Source organism: Embiotoca jacksoni, unplaced genomic scaffold, assembly GCF_022577435.1.
Source record: "Embiotoca jacksoni isolate LCO1_2020_lvr unplaced genomic scaffold, fEmbJac1.0.p SCAF_91, whole genome shotgun sequence".
Taxonomy (NCBI): domain Eukaryota; kingdom Metazoa; phylum Chordata; class Actinopteri; family Embiotocidae; genus Embiotoca; species Embiotoca jacksoni.
In genome coordinates, this window is record NW_027185449.1 from 427,924 (window position 1) to 443,781 (window position 15,858).

Consider the following 15,858-nt stretch of genomic DNA (forward strand, 5'->3'; position numbering starts at 1 on the left):
AAGTATATTATTTAAGCACCAAACGGAGCAATAACTGTTAAACACAGTTTACAGGTATATTTTCATTTTCACTTGAGTATTTCCATTTTCTGCTACTGTAATTTCATCGTGAAATAATGTGCACTATACTTTTATTACTCCAGAGAATAAGACTTTTTATACAAAATATTACCATTTCTTTTTTTTAAAGAAAACACATTATTACAAATTACTTTGTTGTCCTTCCAACACTGCTTTACAGTATTTACCACCTTTCGGCACACAATACAAGTATTTAGTGAATAATAACCTAATTTAAGGTGTGATTCTAAATAATTATGAAAAATAATTTTCAATAAAAATGTTATCTAGCTGTGAATACAATCATATACACGTTATGGCGAGGCTTTCCCCTCTGTGTTTGTTACATATCACCATTAGAACCATTTGATGGAGTTTTTGCATTATTGTATTTTTACTTCGTGCTCCACGTTAAATATCTTGATAGCATGGATTTACTGTGAGGTCACCATCAGTTATTAGTTAATAACTGAAGACTTCCTGCAGCTGTGTAATGGAAACGCTTGATAAGTATTCACACCTGCATTGAGTCTCTGTGTTTGTTTTTAGGTAACCGTTGACCTTCCTTTATGAAAGTAATAAAACAAAACATGTGCAGCGTTGAGTATGACCTTTGATCGGCGCCTCAGTTGAGCGACTTTCACAACACGCTCAGTAAACAGTTCTTGCTCGTAGAACCAGAATTTGGTCCATTAATAAAAGGAGAGGATGAAGCTGGCAATATACAAATTTTATTCAAATGTACTTTCAAATTTGAAACAATATTCAGTAGGATTTAACAGAGTTATTTACGTGAAAATTCCCATTGAATACAGTAGAAAAGAGTATATATATATATATATATGTATATATATATATAGGAATATCACAGATTTAAAAAATATCTGCATAGCCAGAAAAAGGAGACCCCACAGGAAATGCCCTCTGCTTTCACATGCGCTTTTTCCATTGTTTTTTTTTTTGTTTTGTTTTTTTATCCTCATGAACATTCATTGAGACAGCAGGAAAAGACGGGAGGAAGGGTGGGTGGGGGGAGGGGGGTGGGTGATGCCAGATGACCCGATGGCACCGATGCAGGCCAGTGCTTTTCATCGTGGCATCGCCCCATGTCCACAGGACACAGCAGACACTACACAGGTAATCCAGCTCCTTTCCCGTTTGTGGCGGGCTGCATCGTCTTCGGCTCGTTGAGTCGTTTCAAATCTCTGAATGAAAATCCACAAAAACAGGGAGTCTTGATCGTACCACCGAAGGAACGCGAGGGCCGCACGCAGGCGTATTCGTAAAATGTTGGACAAGAAAAAAAAAAAAAAAACGGCGTCAAAAATGATCTTCAGATTATTATAGGATGTAAACATTTGTGGTATTGATTGTATTATGGGATAGAAAGCGTTGCTGGTGGATTCATCAGTCTCTGACAAAACTGTCAACTTTTTCTCCTCACGTCTTGTCGGTCATATTGAAAATGAACAACTGAGATAAGTTTCACAGAAATACGTGCACAAATAAACATACCGGTAATGAAAAGTATTTCTATAATATATATATTCATATATATTCATTTAATATCATTACTGTCAGATGTTATTGAACCCATAAAAGTACCATAAAACAAAGTTTGAAACAGTGATACTGAAAAGCAACATAAACAATTGGGTTATTTTTCAAAAGGAATAAATTATAAAGATTATATATATATACAAAATATTAGCATTAAGGATATTTACAATTAGGTTTAAAAAAAAAGATGCCAATTTCTTTCTTTTTTTTTTTTGCTATACATGCTAATGTATTGATGGGTGGTAGTCTGCCCCCTACAGGCCACAAGGAGGCATAATTAAAATCACTCAGTGGCTCATTTATCATCTCCAGTGTAAGATTGTGCTCAGAGGCCCACACTAATTAGTGAAGAAAAAAAAGAAGAAGTCTTCATGTTAATGAAGCTGAAAAGAGACATAAAAGAAGATTCACCTGATTTGTTTTAAAAAATTTGAACGCCTGAAAACAAATCCAGCATATTGAAAAAAGAAAAAAACCTGGTGCTGGAGACGGGTTCAGTGGATTCAGACGTAAAAACCTCTCTTTACACAACTCGTTGTACGAAATAGTATTAAAATACACTTTTACACAGTAGAAGAGGGTAGAAAAAAAAAGAGAAGAGATTTTCATTGGCACAAAAAATCTTGAGTTCTCGTCTCCTTCCATCCTGAGATGAGCTTCAGCGATCAGTAGCCGAGTAAGAAAAGTCACAATTATAGAAAATAGAAGACGCGACTCTTCTCTTTGTGTCGAGCTGTACGTTGGTCGCAGCCTTTAAAACCAATTCGTCCACTCGCTGAAGTTGCAACTCACAGCAGTTTGGGAAAATATAGCCTCAGTGTTTTTCACAGGGGAAGCAAAGTTTCAAAATAAAATGTCCCCATTAAAAGTTTTCCAGTTGATCCCGGTCTGTTAACAAAATAAAAGAATTAAGATCCAGAATATCCTAAAATATCCTCCTTCCCCCCCCCCCCCAAAAAAAAATGCTTCTCAAGTGGAGAAATGGAAGACAAGAGTCTGTGTGTGTTTCACAAAGAAAATGTAGGAAAACTTTCCTGTAGTGGTGATGTGAGCAGGTCAATACGTACATCCACTGTTAGACTTTTATGTCAAGAGTCCCGTGCCACTTCCTGTGTTGACGCTGCAAATTACAGGACCGGTCGGGCGAACTAACACGGGGATGAATGCACGGGGGAATGCATCAGGGGCGGCTCGCAAACATAAAGGAAGGTGGACAAACCTGTTTATGATCTGAATAAGGACATCTAAATAAAACCACACTTGGAAGTCTTGCACTTTGAAAATCGTTGAGGATGACAGTGACTTTGGAAAGACTGGATTTTTTTTTTTTTGCTGGTCGGCGTGACGTCTCCCCCGACACTCTAGAGAGTCACTGATTGTACCCAGAAACGATGTCGGCTTTCTGCCCCGTTACACAGACAAAACACACTATCTCTCTCGCACACACACTTGTCCACGCTCGCTTAAATTTCGAAGAGAAACATGGTCGGTTGCAGGTTTACAGGTTCTCTCCCGGCTGGTACTGAGGCTCCGTGGAGGTGAAGTAATCCTCCAGGAAGCCCTGCAGGTACTCGAAGGTGGGCCGCTCCTCGGGCTCTTTCCTCCAGCAGGTCAGCATCAGCTCGTGGAGGGACTCGGGGCACTCGGCCGGGCACGGCATCCTGTAGCCGCGCTCCACCTGGTCCAACACCTCCCGGTTCACCATACCTGGCAACGGGGGGGAAAAGACACATCGCAGTTTGAATCTAACGCTCGTGACAAAATACACCTCAAAGTCAGTAATCTTGAGTCACAACGAAAATTTAAAATAAAAAAGGCTAAATAAATATGCATTCTTGCCTGGATAGGGCACTCGGCCTTTGGTAGCCAGTTCGGTCAGCAGGATCCCAAACGACCAGACGTCGGATTTAATGGTGAAGCGGCCGTACAGCGCAGCCTCGGGAGCCGTCCACTTGATGGGAAACTTGGCTCCTGCAGGAGGAACCGGTTTATCAGCAAAGTTGAAATTAGAGCACTGAAGCACATACCGACACTGGAATTACCGCATAGCTGTTGCATTCCTCCGCTAAGCGCTCGAGGTGGAGTTGACGTGCAGGTCTGTCCAAACCCATGTCGATACAGAACTCGCAGTGACCCTGACCTTTGACCCCTAAATTCTAATCAGTGAATCTACGAGCCCGAGTGAATGTTTGTGCCACATTGGAAGAGATTTCCTCAAGGTGTTCCTGAGATATCGCGTTCACAAAATGGATTTGAACTCGCAGTGACCTTGACTTTTGACCCTCGACCACCAAATTCTTATCAGGTCATCGTTGGTACCCAGTGAATGTTTCCGCCAAGTTTGAACAAATCCCCTCAAGGCGTTCTTGATATATGGCTTTCACGAGAACAGGGTGGTCAGGTGACGGGCACGTGAGGTCACAGTGACCTTGACCTTTGACCTTTGCCCCCCAAAATTGAATCAGTGCTTCCTCCGTATCAAGTGAATGCTTTTGCCAAGTTTGAAGTAATTCAGCAAACAGTGCACGAACACTCGCGCTATAAAGTGAACCTGTATCCCGTCGTGGTCTCACCTTGCCTGGCAGTGTACTCGTTATCCTCAATGAGGCGAGCCAGACCAAAATCGGCCACTTTGCAAACCAGGTTATCTCCCACCAGGATGTTAGCGGCTCTCAGGTCCCGGTGCACGTAGTTCATCCTCTCCACGTAGGCCATCCCCGAAGCAATCTGAAAAAAAAAAAAAAAAAAGGCAAACATTTTGGGATTATTTTCCATTTATATAAAAAAAAATAATTAGAAAACAACGACCAGTGAGAGCAAAGTATTGGTGCTGACCTGTGAGGCCATGTCCACCAGCTGAGGGAGGCGGAGCATCTTCCCCATGTCTCCCTTCAGGAAGTCCAGCAAGCTTCCTGTTAGCAGAGACACAGACGGCAAAAGTGAGAATAATCTGACCCCTGCTGGATCTGTCTAAATCCTGGAAAATCTATAATTCTTAAAAACACCTTTTATTATTATTTTTTTTTATAAATGCACGATGGTGCGTTTAATGGACAAATTCCACGTTGTTTTGATGAACAATTTTTTTTTTCAGGCAGTAAAACACACCACTTGGTTTTAAATGTCAAATCCTTGGAGTCACACAGGTTTTTAGCTTTTTCACCCGTAAACCTCCTTTAAGCAGGTTTCTCTTTAATACCATATTAATTCTGCCATATTTATTTGGGAAAACACACAAATAGAGAACAAAAAAAATAAATTCTGACTGAATTGTTTGCACTTATTTTTTCCCCCCCACCGCCTGGAAGCCCTGCAATAAATTTAAATATAAATATTCACATCCAAGATTTTAGTCTGAAATTTTTCCTGAATTTTGCGGCATTTTAACATTTTCCTGCATCTGATAAGACAAACAAACAAAAGACAGGTTTTTTTGTTGTTGTTGTTGTTTTTAACGGTGCAGCTCGACTCTTTAGAAACACATGAAACGTCACGAAAGAATAAAAACGTTGAAATGTGCGACTTTGACGCCGACCTTGGCCCATGTACTCCGTGACGATGTAAATGGGCTCCTCGGACACCACGGCGTAAAGCTGAACCAGCTTTTCGTGCCTCAGTTTCTTCATGACCTGAGCCTCCTGCAGGAAGGCCTCGGGCGACATGGTGCCCGGCTTCAGGGTCTTGATCGCCACCCGCGTCGTACCGTTCCACGTTCCTAAAGCAAAAAACAGGCGTCAGGATCGCGTCGGTATTGATCGTTAGGACTCTTTTCTTTTTTTTTTTTAAGCTTCTGGTATTGAATCGGGGAACTTCTGCAGTTGGATTAGAGTGTGAAGAAAGAATTGCGACGTAACATTTAAACACCAAATATTGTAGTCGAGAGCACAAAGAAAGCTTTCCGTTTCTGTGGACGCGCGATTTTTCTTGGGGTGACAGACGAGAGCCGGACTCACCCATCCAGACCTCTCCGAAGCAGCCCTGTCCCAGCTTCAGGTCGAGGCGGAGCGACTCTCGCGGGATCTCCCAGGCGTCCTTGGCGAGGCCTTGAGTCTGCGGCTTCAGGACGGGACAGATGTCCGTCAGACTGTGACACAGTCCGTCGGCGTGCTCTGAGGAGGGACGACAGGGAGATAGCGGGTAACGGCGGCGTGAACGTACGAGGCCTCTTTACTCACTCGTGTGATTACCGCTGACTCTGCGATTTTTTTTGTTTTGCCGGTGGACTCACTGCGGTAGTGATTGACAAGCTGCTGCAGGACGCTGAACTGCGTGCGCGACGTGATGTAGAAGCCGCCGCTGTCCAGCTTCCTGATCTTGTAGTGCTTCACGTTCAGCCCTTTGGTGTTGTCGTAGTCGAGCACGGACAGACAGTAGGCACCTGGAGAGGGTAACGAAACACATCGGATGATGCATTAAATGAAGACTCGCGAATATTATGTTATTATGCAGCAAGTGGTTCCGACCCAGAGATCTGATTGGTCGACTCAACATTTGGAACGTGTTTAAATCAGCATGACATCACACCCTGCTCATCACTCGTAAATATCACTCCGCCGATATGTAATTGGAATTGAATTTCATATAATATGCAGTATGATGTTGTTCTTACTTGTTAAAGGTCTATTAATTGTGACCCATTTGGTGAAATCGGGTCTCTTTTTTTGTTGCTCCGAGTAACACCACGGATAGTCGCTTAAAATCCCAGCGGCGGCTGGCTTGACCGGTTTGGTTTTAAACACCCGACACGGTGCTAAAATCTTTAAAAAAACAAAAAATACACGAGTCCATCCATCGATATCATTTTTTCAGCAGAGATCTTGGTTACAACCAGACTGAGCTAGCTGAGCAGTTTAGTGTTTCTACGCGCTGCATTTATTCAGTTTGAGAAAACAAAAATAAAACCGACCGGATCTCGTCTCCTTTGCTAGGGTCGTTGCGAAGGGGCGGCCTACTTCCCGCAGTCGGAAACACCGCGTAGGTTACACTCGCTTCTGCTGACTCGACTGTTTTCCAGTTGTTGGTCGTGCGCCACGCGTTGCCACGGAAACGGAGATCACGCAAGCAAAAAGTCTCGTATTTTGAGAGCACAGCACGAGCACATTTTGATTACATATTTCATTTGGTCGGTAACTTCTTGTATGATCCCAATATCACACTCGAGGGTGATGCCTCAACGTCATTACTGGCGCTGAGGCATCACCCTCGAGGGTAACACCGCTTAACTACATATTTGACACAATTTTTTCTTCTACCACAACAAACACCAGGTTACATCAGGTGACGGAGCCCGTTTGCGTGGCAGGGCGAGGAGTGAACCGGATTTGAAAAAAAAAAAAAAAAGTTTAGATGCGCTCGTTGCACCACCAGAGGGCAGCGTCAGTCAAGTGTAAAAGCAGTGCGAGTCACAGAGCCGGTCCCCTGAAGGCGACGGCGAGGACGAGGACGCCGCTGCCGCCGCCCCCACTGCCTTCTCTTCACGTTCGAAGTGGGCGATGCGGCCGGCGGCCATCCGAGTCCCTCAGCCTCGGATCCACGCTTGACCTAATTCTGTCTTTGCTCACCCAGCCGGTACCTCCCAAACCGCACGTGCTCGCCTAAATCTAGACGCCTTCTGTCCAGCTCTCCCCACCTTGACCCTCTCCGTACCCTCTTAAGGGCTTGTGTGCATATTCTTTAATAGGAATGCTGTAATGCACATGTGTATGCAGACACACACACACACACACACACACACAAAGCCTGCAGGGACCGTGTCGCTGCAGCAGCAGCAGCCTATCAGAACCATCTCCAGCAGACCCACATCCAACCTTTTCCCATCTGCCCGGGTTTGTTTCTCTTCTGTACCCACGCGAGCAGCATGGCGACATGTCTTACTGCCGGAAAGAATTTGACTTTCTTCTCCTTTTTTTTTTTTTTTGCTAGACACGTCGGAGAAGTCAAACTCGAGCTTCGTGTCGAGAGTTGAGCTTTTTTTTTTTTTTTTTTTTTTTTTACAAGGTTCATAAAAATATACCCGAAGAGTTACATTTCCAGGACAAAGTGCACTGCCGGTAGGATTGTTGAGCAACACCGTTGACTTAATGAGGTCCTGAGAGTTCTCACCTTTACAAGCTCACTATCTTAAAAATATATCTTCTCTCCGCTTCGCTGTTTGAGGAAGCCAAAAGTCGTGACATTCCTTCGGCTCTTTAAAAATACTTCCTCTGTTTAACGGGGGGCTCGGTATCGACTGAAATAGTTTGATGCAGGTGCAGTCGAATACCGGAGACACTTTTAACAATCAGGAGGAAAAGAATTTTCTGCGACGAAATCATGAAAACGGTGTTTTTCGTTCGCGGGACGGGAGAACGTGTAATACACACCGTGCCCGCCGGAGGGCGCCGTGTCAGCGTCACCGTTTTGGCTTGCGTGAAAAGTACATGTTTGAGCAAGTACGACCCTGCGGGCCAATATCCATACTTGGGAATCTCTGGAGGGATTCTGTTCAGGTTTATTGACAAACTCTTTACCTTTGGTGGTCTCGCTCTCTCTCACCAGGAAAGTTCCTCTCCGGTTCTCCAAGCTCAGCAGCAGCCTCTCCGAGTCGCGGCGCGTGATTTTGCCGAAGTACCACCTGGTGAGGTTCGAGAGGGAGAAAACGTGGGAGCGGATCGGTGAGAGGACGAAGACGAATGTTGGGGAGAAGGAGGAGGAGGAGAAGAAGAAGAAGAAGAAGAAGAAGAAGAAGAAGAAGAAGAAGAAGAAGAAGAAGAAGAAGAAAGGGGACGGCAAATGGAGGGTGAACCTCTTGGCTGCACGGTGTATTCCAGATGTGACGTGTACGAGCGCCGACAGTGCAACAGCTGCTTACCTGGACTCCAGAGTCAGTTTGAGGTGACTGGTGGAGCAGGAGGCAAAGGTGAGAAATGAAGTGTTAGTGTTTGAGCTTTATTGTTAAGCGAGCAGGTTAGTATGTTAAGAACGGCAGAGAAAGCAGTAAATGTTCTACCGAAAGGAACAGTTGGGAATGTTTTGTGTTTTTTTATTTTTGCTTTCTCGCAGAGGTACGTGAGAATCTGGCTAATTATTATTATTATTTAAAGTTTTATCGTTATTATCCCCTGAAGTTAGTTATTGATTTTTAACACAGCGTTTTAATTGTTGCCATTTTTAGTCCTGCATCATCTTTGTTCTTCTCATCATCTACATTTTTTTCTTTCTTGTTTTGTTTATTTATTTTTGTTCCCCTTAGACCGAGCCAAGCTAGCCGTTTACCTCCGTTTCCAGTCTTTGTGCTAAGCTAAGCTAACACACGGCTTCCTTTTAGAGGCATATTTAGAAACAACAAAAAAAATATACATATATTTGTTTTATCATTACACACGCTGGAAGTGTAAAAGCAACCGTGTTTGAAACGGTTTCCGGGCTGGACAGCGACGTCTTGGGGGTCTCCGCTGTTGCCTAGCAACCTCAACTGTTTCCCCCATTTCCTGTCCTTATGCTAAGCTAAGCTACCCGGCTGCAGCTTCCCCGTGTGATCGTCATCCTCTCATCTACCTCTACCGGCAAGAAAGCAAATACGGTCATTTCCAAAAATGTCAAAACTATTCCTTTTAAGAACTCAAAATCAAAATCACATCAAGCAAAAAAAAAAGTTTGAAAATCTGCACGTTAATACTCAGTGAACAACAGATAAAAGAGACAGAGCGGGGAGAAAAAAAATAAATAAAAATGAAAGTGTTTTTTGTTTGTTTTACTCTTCTGCCTGGATGGAGTCGGACGGAGCCACGTAATTGCTGGGGATGTAACCGCTCTCTCCGGTGGTCAGGGAGCGCGCCAGCCACCAGTCGCCTTCTCTGCACAGACCAAAACGACAGCGCACACATTTACACATCCGCGACACCGACGTGCATTTTTCTTCCATTTGCAGTAAACAACAGTTTCATTTTAAGTCATTTCCCCGCAAGTAATTAAGCTCTCGGCCACTGGAGAAGCTCGATGAATTAAAAAAGCCCCTTTTTTCTTCTGCGATATTAAAAGAAAATAATATTTTCGAAGCTACGTAATTACACAAACATGCGATGGCGCCTGCGATGCTACACTTCATCAGGGACCGGAGCTGCTGCAGATTTGCAGCACCGTGTTAGAGTTAAATAAGTACTTCTTTACATTCAGTCGACTCGAAATGTTTATGGTGCAGCACATCTTTACAGCAACTCCTCTGAACTACAGTACTGAAAGGTTCACGGGAGGTGAGGGGGGAGGGAGGGGGGAGGGAGAGGGGAGAGTTATGTGGTCGGTGCCTTTCTAGAAGTGAAGTGGTTTTAAAGTGTTACGTGACACCAAAAAAAAAAAAACAACGCAAATACAATTACAGAGAAGCGTCACAAACCTGCAGTTCACCTTCCTCCTGTAAAAAAACACATGATGGTTTGTGATGGAGAAATGAACGGGAGAGATGAAAAGGGGGGAAAATGGTGGAAAAAGAAGAAGAGGTTAAAGAAATATAGAGAGCAGAGTAGCACAAAGTACACAGATAAGACTCGAACATACGACGTTACATAACGAAGAAAAAGCACAAAGTCTGAGATTTTCAAGCCTGTCGGGTCTCTCTGTGTGTGTGTGTGTGTGTGTGCACTACTTTAATATTACATTTAACTCAGACAACTAAGCTAATTTGGACTGTTTTAACCCTCGTTAACTAATCTGAGACTTGGATTCGTGGATCCCGGGCCCTACTTGACCCAGTAATGAATCCGGGTCTGTGGCTTAAGGGGCCAGATGCAGCGATAATCCACCATTGTTCTGAGCTGCTGCCTTCTAGGTCAGCAGTTTGTTTCGGCACTGGTGGGGCGGGGAAGGGTGGGGGGGGGGGGGTTGCAGCACTGCCGTATTACGGTTCACTGCACCTCTATTGATTCATAAGAGCCACCGAAAAAACCCTCTACTTTAAAAAAAAAAAAAAAACAAGCGTGACCTTCCCTTTAACTCCGCCCCCTCTCTTTCCTAAACAGGTTGAGATTGGATTAAAGTCTCGCTTCTTCCACCAGCAAAACAATAAATAAATATCCTAAATGAAGTGCAAACAGCAGCGAAGACGATCAGCTTTTGTGAATGAAGCGACATTTTTGTGCAGAAATGTGTCAACTCGATGAGTTGAGAGGAGGCGGGGAGCCCGTTCCCATGGTTACAGAAGTTCTCAGAGAGACGAGTGACACGTATTTTAGAGCGCGAGGCAGTCAGTCAGACCAAAAAAAAAAAAGATGTTTTTGGGGGCGATGCGAGCGACAGAGGAGACGTACGCTGCGTTTTCCAAAACGGCCTGCTGGCGTACTGACGCTCACTATTTTGAGTGCACAAGTTCAGAAGCACAGAAACGTGCACCAGCATGCCGGCGTCGATCAGGGTGTTTATTGAGTGTGTTAAAACAAAAGGGGGAAAGAAAATATGCAAATTTCTGGGTCAAATATTTGTCGGCAGGTGTTGCATTCAAATGTTGCGGTTATTTCCGGTTATTGCCGTTCAAGTACGACACAAGTAAGTGCCTTAACATGAAAAGAGTACGATGCGTGAGCGCACGAAAGGGAAGTATTTGAAACAAAGCCACAGATAAATATATACATATATATAAAAAGTTAGTGCGAATGTTTATTGTGTGTTCCTTACGTGTTGTTTACGATCTGGAGGCGTTCGCCCTTCCTGAACGACAGATCCGAGGCCGTCCGAGACTCGTAGTCGTACAGCGCCACGAAGGTCGTCACGCCTCCTGTTCAGACGAGAAGTTTTACAGTGAAAAAAAACACAACAAAAAAACACATGGAAAAAGGCGCTCAATCAAAAAAAAAACAATTTTTAAATTTTTTTTTTATTAATCTTTGAGCTTCTCACCGGCGAGCGTGATTCTGTTGGGAGAAGTGACGGTGTTGTTGTCCACGCCCCCGAACAGCGCCAGCTCGGCGTTATTCGGATTGCCGCCGAGGCCTCCGTCCACGGTGGGGCTCCGGTTGGGCGTCAGGGACTGCTGGGCGGAGTTGGGGTGGTGGGCGCCGGCCCCTCCCCCGGAGCTCAAGTTGCCTTCGAGGCTGCGGGTTCGGTGGCCCGCGTCCTTGGGCTTACTCTTGGATCCCCCCATAGCCGAGGCCCTGTGGTGCGTTCAGGGACGGAGGAAAAAAAAAATAAAAAAAAAAAAAAGTCTGTGAGACGGCAGCCGAAGAGGATTTAACTAAAACACAATTTCAAAGCACAGAAAAAAAAATAAATGATAAATTACACCATAATTTGCTATCAAATAGACTTTTCTAAGAGTACGAGGGCCAGATGCAGAAACAGGAGATGGAAAGTGTCACGCTGAGACCACATGAAGCAAAAAAAAAAAAAAAAAAAAAAAAAAAGTCCCCGCGGACGGCGGAGCAGCTGCCGCTCTTCGGTTTCAACACAAGACGTGCCATCGGCTTCGCCCACGGCTGCCACCGGCAGAGCGAACACACACGGCAGACATGTGGCACATGTGTCGGATGCCACATAGAGACACATGCGGAGGCAAATTGTTTCCATTGACTTTTTTTTTTTTTTTTTCAAACCGAGTTATTCTATTTATTTACTGTAAAAAAAACAACAATCAAAGTGATTTGATTTGCAAGACGATAGAGGTCAACTTAAGGTGATGATATTTTTTAAGAACATTTTTAAAACCAAAAAATGAAGGCAGAAAACATTTTTATGTATATATATATATATATATATATATGTCCATTTATGTCTGTTTCTGTGCTTCTACACTAAGAGAACAAGTTACAAGTCACATTCCTTGTATGTGTAAACACACCTGGCCGATAAAGCTTTATTCGCTTTATCGGAGGTTGTTTTAAAAAAAATATATATATATATATAAACTCATCAGTTGATTATTACTTCCAAACCCACTTTGTTGGCTTTGATCTCCGGGTGGGTCGGAGAACTGCTGTCACGCGTGACTTTAACGTCGTCGTTATTAATATTTTACGACGAGCTCGTGGTGACGATACGGGAAGTCGTGGGCGCCGTATGGCTTTCGATGGAGCTCTAAGTGGTTCAGTCAGGAAATAGTTGCCGGGCAACGGCACCTCGGTACCATGATGCAGGAAATGCACATTTTCCTCGTTACCCAAGTTGTGAAGACAAACTCGTTAGCTCCACATCCGACGAAACGTGAACTTTTTGATCTGACGTTTCTGTAAATATCAGCAAACACACTGCAACTAAACAATACTTCCACAATTATATAATGAACTCATGGAAGAGGAATAATATCTGTTGTTGTTGTCGTTTGTTTGTTTTCTTTCTTCACCTTTATTTTTTTTTCTCTCCTGCTCCCCATAATTTTATATTAATGGAATATATATCATTTTATCTATTGTTATTACTTTACCTGCTTATCTAAATTACAGCTTTTTTTCTTTTTTTTTTTAAAATGATGTAATATTGAGCACTCGTATATCAAAATTTTGTTCAATACACTTCACACAAAAAAATAAAAATAAAAAGTCGAGTTGCGACCTCGTTGAATACCACAAGAGGGCGCCGTTCGTTTGGACTCTCCCGGCGTACGTCGTAAATACGACCCCGTTTGAACGCAGCGAGCGTCCCAGATGGATTAATAGGTACACGGCGGATGAAGTTGTCGTTAAATGGACGGAGCTGAGACACTGAACCCACCGAGAGGATGAGATCAGCCCAGAGGTCGAGAGGGCGGACGCAGCTTTTCCTTCCCCGCCTGCTCAGACCGGCCGAGTAGCTCTAATCACTGCTTACTGCGGTGAAATCATCGCACTAAGCCCGGGATAATTAAAGGACTCGAGCCCCTGCGATTGTGGGTAGATGTGGCCGCGGGGGGTCCGCCAGGAAATGCTAATTTACAGAAAACACTGCAGACGAGTCGAGGGGTAAAATAAAGTGTGCGTTGGTGGGAGCGTCTTCCCGCCCGACTCGGTAGTTATTTCAGGAGGCCGTGGACGCGCCGCTGAAAGTCTTTTTCTTTAAAAGCTTCCTCCCTCCCTCCCTCCCTCCCTCCCTCCCTCTTGCTCTCTCAACAGAACAGCTGGAGCAGCAGAAGGAGACGTGGAGATCTTCGTGTTTTCAGGCACTTTTTAAGGAGACTCCTGCGGATCGCTGAGATTAAAAAGAGACGGACAGCTGGATGGACTGAAAGGAGGAAGAGGAGGAAGAGGAAGGGGACGTAACGCGGGGGTTGATATTTGGTTGGCATCGCGAATGTGGTGTGGAGGGGTGGTGGGGAGGGGGGTGGGGGAAAGTGATGAGGGGTCAATGAGGCCGGACGGTCGATCTATCTGCCCTCCCGGAGGGCATGTCTAGTGATAAAAAGGGGGTCGCATCCCAGCAAGTGTAACACACGCACACGCACACGCACACACACACGCACACGCACACGCACACGCACACACACACAGGAGAGCACACACAAAGATGACGGGTGTCTCTTTGTGTGTTTCTGTGTTCTCCCCGGCCGCACTGGTTGCATGGTTTTAATAAGCCGCAGGATACTCTGTCTCTGTCTCTGTGTCTCTGTGTCTGTCTCTGTGTCTCTGTCAACGTAACAAAAAAAAAAAAAAGCTTTCCATCGTTCCAGACCAGACTTTCCCTTCGGTGTGACGTCGCTCAGATGGCGATTAAATAACAGCAGAACGTCGGCGGATGAGGGGCGAGTTATGCCGACGAGGTGAATATGCTTTTATGTTTCGAACACCTGCTGCGCGTGTAGCGTCGGATTTAAAGACTATGTTTAAAGGTTGAATCACTTTGAAATGGATATAAAAGTATTCGTAGCTTCCGGGTTTGAAAAAATGAGGCCGATGCAGAAGCGCCTTAAAGCTGCAATACCACCGACCGCCACTAGAGGTCGGCTCCAAAAAAAAAAAAAAGCCTCCGATCTCCATAGACTCCCATTCAACTTCTCTGATAAAACTCTCAGTCAATAAAATGTGTCCACCAGTTATCTCGGTGTTGTTAGCTAAAGTCGCTCCTTCTTATTAGTTTTCTGGAGGTCCATCTGAAAATAATCCTTCATTCATTAGAAAGCAAGCCTCAAAAAGACCCATTTTTTGGGGGGGGCGTGTCTGTTTGATTGACAGGCCCGTGGTGCAGTCGGGTTACAGCTGTCGGCGGGGCGGGACGTAGTCTCGTCCCGGTTTCCGATCAGATCGAGTCTGACTCGCCGCTCGCTCCGCCCCTCTCCGAGCTCGTCCAAATATGGTCACTTCCTGCTCCGGACCAGCAAAGACACGACGACGGACAAAATGCTTTTAACAAGCAGAAAAGTACGGATGTACGGAAACGAAAGGAACGAAGTGGAATCATGTCCGTGTGTGTGTGTGTGTGTGTGTGTGTGTGTGTGTGTGTATTATCTGCGGTAATGATAACAGGAGGTTGATTCGGACGGCCCTAATAGGCCCGACTGTACCGTAATGAGCACCTACTGTCTGAGAGGAAAGAGCTGCGTGGAAATCCCTGAGGCGAGGCAGGCTGGCTGGGTGGGTGGGGGGGGGGGGGATTTGCTTAATTATGCATAAGATCAGGCAATGAATTCCAAATCCTTCAAGTCTCCCGAGCTTTTCGGTAAATGGGAATAGTCTTTTAATATTGCTGCTGGGGTTATTTAAACCCCCCTCCCCCCCTCCTTCACAGGATGCGGCCCATCCCTGTTTTTTTTGCTTTCTCTTTCATTTTCGTTGTATAAAGAAAAAACAATTACAGCCTCTGAATGGCGTTTTTCTCATTGAAATAATAGAAGAAAAAAAAAAAGGAAGCGGCGTCACTCATTCATTAAAACCTAAAAGTGTTTTGTCGGGATCGTCCCGACGACAACGAACGCTCGGTAACAAAGTCAGCAATGTTTTAGGCCCCTCTTTAAAAATAAAAAAATAAAAATTCGCGAGTAATAATAATATGTTTACGTAGCACGCTGGGGCTTGTTCGTTGCCATGACGGCGACAGCTGACCCCGTCACGACGGTGCTTCACGATATTTTTGGAGGCGTGTCAGGTGACGGACTTTGTACATTTAAGCATGTTATTTACGTCATATCTGAACGCCCGCAGTTGTTGTTTAAAAAAAAGCCTAAAAGTCAAACAGAAATGTCATTTTGTATTTACACATTTAACGCCAAATAAATGTCTCTTCAATATTAAGTAGTATTATCAAAGTAAGATTTGGCTGCATGCGGTCACGGTGACATAAAGCGAACCGGAAGACACAATTAAATCA

The 15,858-nt window shown here is 44.5% G+C and overlaps 1 protein-coding gene and 1 long non-coding RNA gene across 5 annotated transcripts in view; both read right to left on the reverse strand.

Annotated features, from left to right (window-relative positions):
* Window positions 1-775: 775 nt before the first annotated feature.
* The window catches only part of src (v-src avian sarcoma (Schmidt-Ruppin A-2) viral oncogene homolog), a 28,785-nt gene continuing 13,702 nt past the window's right edge, over window positions 776-15,858 (reverse strand). Inside the window, exons 2-14 of one of the 4 annotated variants that reach the window (XM_069141846.1) lie at window positions 11,488-11,741; window positions 11,266-11,365; window positions 9,992-10,009; window positions 9,357-9,455; window positions 8,471-8,497; window positions 8,130-8,233; window positions 5,849-5,998; window positions 5,574-5,729; window positions 5,156-5,335; window positions 4,456-4,532; window positions 4,194-4,347; window positions 3,460-3,591; window positions 776-3,327 (exon numbers count right to left, since the gene is read on the reverse strand). In XM_069141846.1, coding sequence (XP_068997947.1) covers window positions 3,119-3,327; window positions 3,460-3,591; window positions 4,194-4,347; window positions 4,456-4,532; window positions 5,156-5,335; window positions 5,574-5,729; window positions 5,849-5,998; window positions 8,130-8,233; window positions 8,471-8,497; window positions 9,357-9,455; window positions 9,992-10,009; window positions 11,266-11,365; window positions 11,488-11,731 — 1,650 coding nt within the window. In that variant the 5' untranslated portion in view covers window positions 11,732-11,741 and the 3' untranslated portion in view covers window positions 776-3,118. The remainder of the gene's footprint in view (window positions 3,328-3,459; window positions 3,592-4,193; window positions 4,348-4,455; window positions 4,533-5,155; window positions 5,336-5,573; window positions 5,730-5,848; window positions 5,999-8,129; window positions 8,234-8,470; window positions 8,498-9,356; window positions 9,456-9,991; window positions 10,010-11,265; window positions 11,366-11,487; window positions 11,742-15,858) is intronic. The other 3 variants (XM_069141847.1, XM_069141848.1, XM_069141849.1) reach the window with 3 other exon arrangements.
* Window positions 6,507-8,123, reverse strand: LOC138193678 (uncharacterized). The gene is made up of 2 exons (XR_011177884.1): window positions 6,836-8,123; window positions 6,507-6,789 (listed from the first exon to the last, which is right to left on the reverse strand). It is a non-coding gene; the product is annotated as an uncharacterized lncRNA (long non-coding RNA).